Source organism: Phragmites australis, chromosome 18, assembly GCF_958298935.1.
Source record: "Phragmites australis chromosome 18, lpPhrAust1.1, whole genome shotgun sequence".
Lineage (NCBI taxonomy): Eukaryota > Viridiplantae > Streptophyta > Magnoliopsida > Poales > Poaceae > Phragmites > Phragmites australis.
This window is the reverse complement of record NC_084938.1, coordinates 21,565,827-21,573,193: the sequence shown is the minus strand read 5'-3', so window position 1 is coordinate 21,573,193 and position 7,367 is coordinate 21,565,827. Positions and strand designations below refer to the sequence as shown.

Genomic DNA, 7,367 nt, shown 5'->3' with positions numbered 1-7,367 from the left:
TCTCCGGCACTCATAGAAAACCTTCCGGCGTAGGTAGGCCCATCCATTCTCATGCAGCCAATCTCAGGGGTGGATTCAGGAAAGGTCCAGTGCCGTTCAAATTCTTGTTTTTTTAATAAATTTTAATGGACTTATTTTTTTTAAAGTTACAATAGCCTAGTAACTGATATATCACCGCTTAATTTTTAGGCTAAGTACGCTCCTGCCAATCTCCTTAGAACACTGCAGCACTGTATTGACTATGAACAACAATATCATGGAGAACATACGTACTAGGGGTGGTAACGGGTTTGTCCTCGTCGGGTTTTGCTAGCCCACATCTGATCTAAAATTTGATTCATCAAACCTGACCAAGTTCCAAAATCGCAGGTGAAACCGGCCCTCAGTCCTAGACCCGGCAGGGACCCGAGACTTGGCGAGGACCTGAAACCCGCTCCCACCCTTCTCCTTTCCCCATCTGGACTCTGGAGCTGGCGCATGCGCATCTCACCGCCACGGCACCGCCACCTACTCTCCTTGGTCGGCCCCTCCCTTTCCCCTGTGAATCCCTCACCGGTTCACCAGCAGCTACTCAGTCTGCCGCCGTCCCTCCTATCTCGTTGGCACTGGCCCTTCCTATCACCGCCGCGGCAGCGAACAAGCGAACGCCAAGACCACGGGCACCATCCACCTGACAGCCTCTCTTGCACAGACCGCACAAGGGAAATTAGAGTCAGAGTCAGCCCGTTTCTCCCGTCCTCACAACCGTCGCATCTCCGATCTTGTCGTGCTACTCTTCCATCGGAGACGGCGGGTGCGGCGGGGATGCGAACTCATCGGGCGCGCCGTTGCCGAGCGTCGGTGGCCTTCCCCAAGCGTGGCATCGGGTGCGGCAGTGGACGCGAACACATCAGGCATGCCGTTGCCGAGTGTGAGGAGCGTGACAGCGACCACTGATGGTGAGAGGCGGAGCCACGGAGGCGGGCGGTGAGATGAGAGACGGTGGGGGTGAAGCTGGCCCGGCGACGATGGCGAGGAGACGAAACTCGGCGTGGTTGGTAGCTGTGCCGTCGCGGCAAGGAGATCAGAGCAGCCACAACGATGGATTTGGATCCTGGGTGGGATGGGGACGTGGGTGTGGTGCGGCAGTACAGGACAGCGAGGGTGAAGAGAAGGTCAGAATGGGCTAGGGCCTAGAGAGGTGCTAGGTGGGGACAGTGGAATATGTGAATGAGTTGTGGGGATTTCGAGACCTGTGGAGCACCCGTGTGTGTAAAATCAACCTCGATCTCAAATCCAACTCTATTAAAAACCCTGACCTAATAGTTTCATAGAACGATTTTTAGACCTGAACCCACCCTTGTTAGATTAAAACCCGCAAGAACCAATTGGACGGGGTTAACCGCCACCCTTGGTATTGCCGCCACAAAACATTGTAGAGCGCGATTTGTCGATTCTAGCTCCCGCTTCCCTCTCCAACAGCTACCGCATACCTGCTTTTTTCAGGCTACACTGAAGCGGGTTGGGGACGGGAGCCGGCAAATCTGCGGCCGGATACGGCTCCCGTATCACTATAGCTAGCGTATGCACGTGGATCCGAGGAGAGAAGGAGAGTAATAGAAGGTAGAAAATAGAGTAGCTGTTGGAGATTAAAAAATACTCTTGTATCACTATAGTTAGCGTATGCACGTGGATCCGATGGAAGAAGGAGAGTAATAGAATGTAGAAAATAGAGTAACCGTTGAAGATAAACAAAATAGAGATACCGTAATAGTATTAAAAGATACTATAATAATATTAAAAAAATAAAATTTTAAATTTCTGTTGGTGACGGTGTTACTGGAGTTGTCCACCCGCTTCTTCGTGGTGAGATCATTGCGCCAACTGCCACACGAACTCGCCGTACGCGGCACTTTATCATCGATCGCGCTGCAGGAAAGGACTAGAGTAGCTAGAGCCAGTGCATCAATGGCCCATGCTTGGCATCGGTAGGGCGAGGACAAGTTGTGGTTAGTGAGTGGGGAGGAAGATGCAGATGACACTCGTGGATGTGAAAGATTTGACTATGGCGCTTGCGAGCTTGTACTTTATAGGAGTACTAAGTAGTACTGAATCCAATGCTACAGATAAAGTTGTTTCCGGCCCATTGCATTGGCCTCATGGTATCATGGTTTGAGAAACCAACGGCAACCAGCATGCAGGTCAATGGAAATCCTCGACGTCGGTAAGGTTATGCATTCTAATGAGCTAGATGGTTTGGCTCCCATTTGAATTCGTAAGCTTCAGTAAAATTTTGCAAAGCACGCGGCATAACAAAATTCTTGGGTTCCAAACATGGCTGTAGACTTGATCAACATTTATAGGTAGAACAAGTATGCAACTCCACTTGGGATGCTATCTCTCAATGCAAATGTATTAGTCCTAGTACTTAACATCCTTAATCAGCTGGCCCAGTGGACCACTTCAGCGACTAATTAGAACGCCCCCAAAAATCTGCATGATCGAAAAGAGCCGATTGTATCGAGCTTAATGTTCCTTCTCCACACAAACAAAAAAAGTGGTATATGTGTGTGCTCAAAAGAAGAACGGAATAATGAATGCAGTGCACTCGATCTTATTGCTCACAGGTGGTGGTCGCAAGTACAGATATTGATTAGGCCACGGATTAGCATTATTAGCCGCCAAAGCGCCATAATCTTCGTTCTTTAATCGAGGAGCTAGCGATGCTGCTGTTTGTACATTTTTTTAAAGTGCTGGAAAAAAATTCAGTAACCAGACATGATTTTCGTCAGCTGACACAGAACAGGGACAGTAATGGTAAATATCCTTAACTTTCAAATTGGAATTTCATCTACGATGCAGAGTTATCAAAGCACATAGTCAAAATTAAGTATGCTCACATGGATTTTGGGTGGATTCAGTGCAAGATTCTACTGGCATTTCAAGGGTTTGTTTATGCATGTTCACTTAGCAGGGCTCTCACACACCCAAACTTGGTAGGTCGGGTTAGGCGCTAGACAGTCGACCTTCTACCAGCAGCCAACTAACTTGATCAGCTAGCCGGCACCTGAAGTAAAGACAAATCGTCAAAATATTCTCAGTTCCGTCTAATTCTGCTCAAAGTTGTACAAGTAGTATTGAATCGCCTGATGAACCTTCATTTCAGTAGGCTTTACTTTGGTGCAAGCTGAGAATGAGAACCATCCTAATCGATCGCCTTGTCATCGTGTCATCCTTTAAGAGGCAACCCAGTTGTCACCATTGGGACCTTTTAATTGGTCCTGAAAGGCAGATTAAAGTAGTGTCACTACCTACAGGTTGGTGATCCTGGGGAACAGGGTCAAGCTATTCTCTACTCCTATTACTTGATTAGTGCTCGAATCATTGAAAAAAGAAGAGTCTTAGACTAACGACGGCGAAGACAGAAGAAGGTAGCAACCGACATCCAAATGAGCTCGCCTGCACACTTGCAATTGCGTGTACCTTAAGCTTGTACAGAACCGTCTTGGAGAATCCAGCAGCAGGATCGGACGGCTACAGATCAACGGCAGCACGCCAGCTCGCTGGTGGGACCAGACGGCCGAAAAGATGCCATCGTCCAGTCACACGACGTGATTAGGAGTTAAGCGGAGCTGATTAAGCTGGCCCCTGCTGCCGATCAGAGAGCCCCATGCCAGACACACCCAAATGTGCGTGCGGCCCCCTCATATTTTCGCCCAATTGAACACTTGTCGCTGTCACGCTAGGGTGGTGTCTCGGCACACAACTGTTCGCCCACGGATATGGCAGCGACGCTTCGATTCTAAGGTAAATGGCATGTTTGAGAGTTCTTCTACGGATGAGAATTTCTTTTGAGAGATTTTCGTTTTTTTAAAGTTTTAATAGTTTTCGTTTACAGGTCCTGTCATCGAAGGATTGTTAAGCTCATTTTTTTTTTGAATTCTCTCTTATGTTTTTTTTCATGAATCCGTTAAAAAAAACTGTTGAAGATAAGAGAAAATAAAAAAAAGAACGGTAAAAGGAATCAGAAAGGGAACGAAACGAAGAGGATATAGTTAGGGATGATTTTAGAGCTCTTTCTGATCTATTTTTTTTAAATGATTATATAGTTGAGGGTGATTCTCTAATAATTTTGTGAAAGAAGTGAATTAAAAAAAGTTATTTTTAACTCTAATATCTATTTTATTTTAGAGAATTACTCTCTCACAGACTTACTTTAAAACTGAAAATTATATAGCTCCTATTAATTTTATTTCGGAAGCTGATTTGAAAGCTCTGTTAGACAAGCCTAAAGGTGCTCCAAGGAGGAGGATTCTTTCGTGGGATTTTTCTAATTGTTTCGAAGAAATTACATCTAGATTAAATTGCCTGCCGAATTGCATCATTTTGCAGCTACTATGAGGATCCAAAATCAAAGGTTTCCTCGGCAACAAATCATACGCCAGGATAATTTGGAGAAAGGGAACGGGCGATCTGGCCATTGAAATGTACATGGATACATTTGTCCACAGATCTTATTGAGGAAACAAAATAAAGCTGCAAATCTCTATTACACGAAGTAATTACAGAGAATGGAATCAACGGCGCCCAAAGAGCAGCGTTTGCAGTAAATCGGTAATTGCTCTTCGATTAGCACCGACGCCGAGCAGCGAAGCAAATCGCAACTCTGGTGTTGCTGATTTTACTTCACCACGGCGTTTGGTGTTTATCACGACTCTACGCCTACTCGAAAGACACGGATTGGGAATTTGAGATTGCCGGATAGATTTTACCGCAGCTTCTAGAGGCTTCCAACGCCGGCGCGCCGGCGCACGGCCGTCATGGCTGGGGCCTCTCAGCACGCGTAGTACTCGACGAGCTCGTCGAGGGACTCCGGCTGCGGGTCGGCGTTCTCCAGCATCCAGAGCATGTGCTCGAAGAGGACGACCTCGCAGCCGACGACGGTGCCGGCGCCGCCGGAGCGGTCGACGAGGGTCTGGAACAGCGGGTGGCCCACGAGCTCCTCGGCGATGAGGTACCGGCGGCGCGACTTGCCGACGTAGACCGGGTGCAGGCCCTTGGGCACCTCGTCCGCGCCGTGGAACGACGCCGCGCGCCCGTCTCCGGCGGCGCCGTCCTCCTCGCCGGGCGACGGCACGCGGGAGATGCGGCCGGACGAGTGCCACCTCCTGATCATGCACCGCAGCTTGCTCAGTCCGCCCTTTGCCATTGCGTCGCTTCCTCCTCCTCCTCCTCCGATGCAATGCAACACCACACGCGAAATTCAACCAGTCGCAGAGAAAGCGAGAGGTTTTTGTGCGAGAGAGAGAGAGAGAGAGAGAGAGAGAGTTGAGGAAGATGGTGATGATGATTGGGGGGAAGTCAGGGGAGGCGACGGGGCTGCTTATATAATCGGGAGGAGTCGGAGGGGGAGGTGGGGCCCGCGTGCCGGTGGGAGGTAAGACTGGCGGTAGGCCGTAGGAGAGAGGGAGAGGACGAGAGGTCGAGGTCGCCGTAGCGGGCAACAGGGCGGAGGCAACTGGCCGGGGTCGTTTTGTCCGTAGCGGCTGGGCTGTACCGAGCCTTGCGGCTGCATGCATTCGTCTTCTCCTTCTCCCCTGCTGCCGCCCGCCATGATTCCGGTGGGCTGCTCCTGCGGGGAGCAGAGAAATGCAGGCACGGGATTTTCGCGTAAGCATTTGGAGGGGTTTAACCCGAATCCAGACGTGCGGCCATGATGAAAAATCACTGTGCCCCAAACTGGTGTAGCTCCATCACCAAGAGCAGGACAAATGGACGTCACTCAACGATTTTATTGCTCATTACATGGTACTCGAAGGGAATTTTCACAAACAGGGTCTATCAGAATCGCTCATTTCTGTTGAAATTTCTATTGAAAAGGAGGGTGAAAAATTTTATAAGATAAATGAGAGAATTAATAGATAGATGAATAACATGTGGAATGGATAGATAACTAAGATAGTCAGTTCGGCTGCACCTGTGGCGCATCAGCCTGCAGAAAAGGGAATCAAAAAACAACCGGTGCTCTGCAGAGATCGGTCGAGCGACTTCCTTGTAGGCTTGTGCTATACTGGCAAATTGGGGGAGTTCGTGCGCATTTCACGCGCCTAATACTCCGGCAACTCCCATCATACGAAATGGGTTCAACGTCCAATTGGAGTTGTGGGAGCGCCACAAATCTGACTGACTGGGACATGCATGCGTGCAGGATGCAGCAACCTTGTATCGTTGTGTGCAAGAGCGTACGCAGCTGTATCCCAAAGTAGTAAAGTAGTACTGGTAATCAGTATGAATCTTTATAGTATACAACAAGTACAGAAAACCAGTTCGAAAAACTGAGTAAGGGCGCCAAATGGAAGAGGAATGTTTCGTTGATGTTGGTTTACAACATGTATCTATCTGAAACTTTCTGCAAGTACAATTTCAGAAGACTGATTCAAGGTACCAGAACATCCAAATAGAAATAAGTGCTCATAAACATCTCGATTTGCAGAGACCATCACGTACGATGCTATGAGTAGTGTGCGCTTTGTTTTGCTGCTAGAATGGTACGGAGTAGTAGCATTAGGAGAGTAAAACTTACAAATAAAAGTTTGCAGTGATGTTCTTTTCTGCTGTCTCTTCCTCAGCATAGCTTCGGCATTTATTTTGTTCCTTTTTATATGGTTTGCATGTTGCAATTGGCCCTAAACAATTTCAATGTCTTGCAAATAGGAATATCTCCGGTTCCAGGTACAATAAAACACAATCTCAAGATATGGGTGTAGCTGTAAAAGCAAGAGAGACGCATATGCAAAGCTGTTCGGAAAAAAAAATTGTGCAGATCAGTATTATCGGGAAAATGATATATGCATAGCAACCAAAAGAAAATGACTTTTGATCTCCTAGCAAAATTGTTTGTGAATTAGAACATACTCCAAGCAGTCACAAGTACGCGCATCGTCTTGGACATATGTATAGTGGATTTTTTAAAACTTAGTCTAGAAAAAAATTAGAATCATTTGCCTGGATTTCTCTCAAAAAATACGCTCACAATATCCAGTGAAATATCCTAATTTCACTTAATTTTATAAATATAATGCATTTGTCCATGTCCAAAAACGACTAGTATTTGTGAACAGAGGTGGTAACCAACGACCATGGAATAAGATGCTAGTGCGTTTTTTTAGACCAAGATGCTAGTGTTTCGGTACAACCGTAGTTCCAAATCAACCCTAGTGAAATGGTATTCCAATTTTCAATGAGTCCAAATTCCAAACCAAAAATACTCTCACCAGTTCTTCTTGGACAGAGCATTTTTTTTTAAATAGGCTTGTAAGAAGTCCAACTACAAGAGTGGTTGAGATAACGAGACGAGCAATAAAAATGGTTGGGGAGCTTAATTTGAT

The 7,367-nt window shown here is 47.1% G+C and overlaps 1 protein-coding gene across 1 annotated transcript; it reads right to left on the bottom strand.

Annotated features, from left to right (window-relative positions):
* Positions 1–4,467: 4,467 nt before the first annotated feature.
* On the bottom strand, positions 4,468–5,341 carry LOC133899139 (auxin-responsive protein SAUR76-like). Its single transcript, XM_062340093.1, has one exon. It carries the CDS (start codon positions 5,186–5,188, stop codon positions 4,814–4,816), a length of 375 nt encoding a protein of 124 aa, XP_062196077.1. The 5' UTR covers positions 5,189–5,341; the 3' UTR covers positions 4,468–4,813.
* Positions 5,342–7,367: the final 2,026 nt, after the last annotated feature.

Coding starts and splice junctions, on each gene's coding strand:
- LOC133899139 (XM_062340093.1), bottom strand. CDS start 5,188: ATGGCAAAGGGCGGACTGAGCAAGCTGCGGTGCATGATCAGGAGGTGG.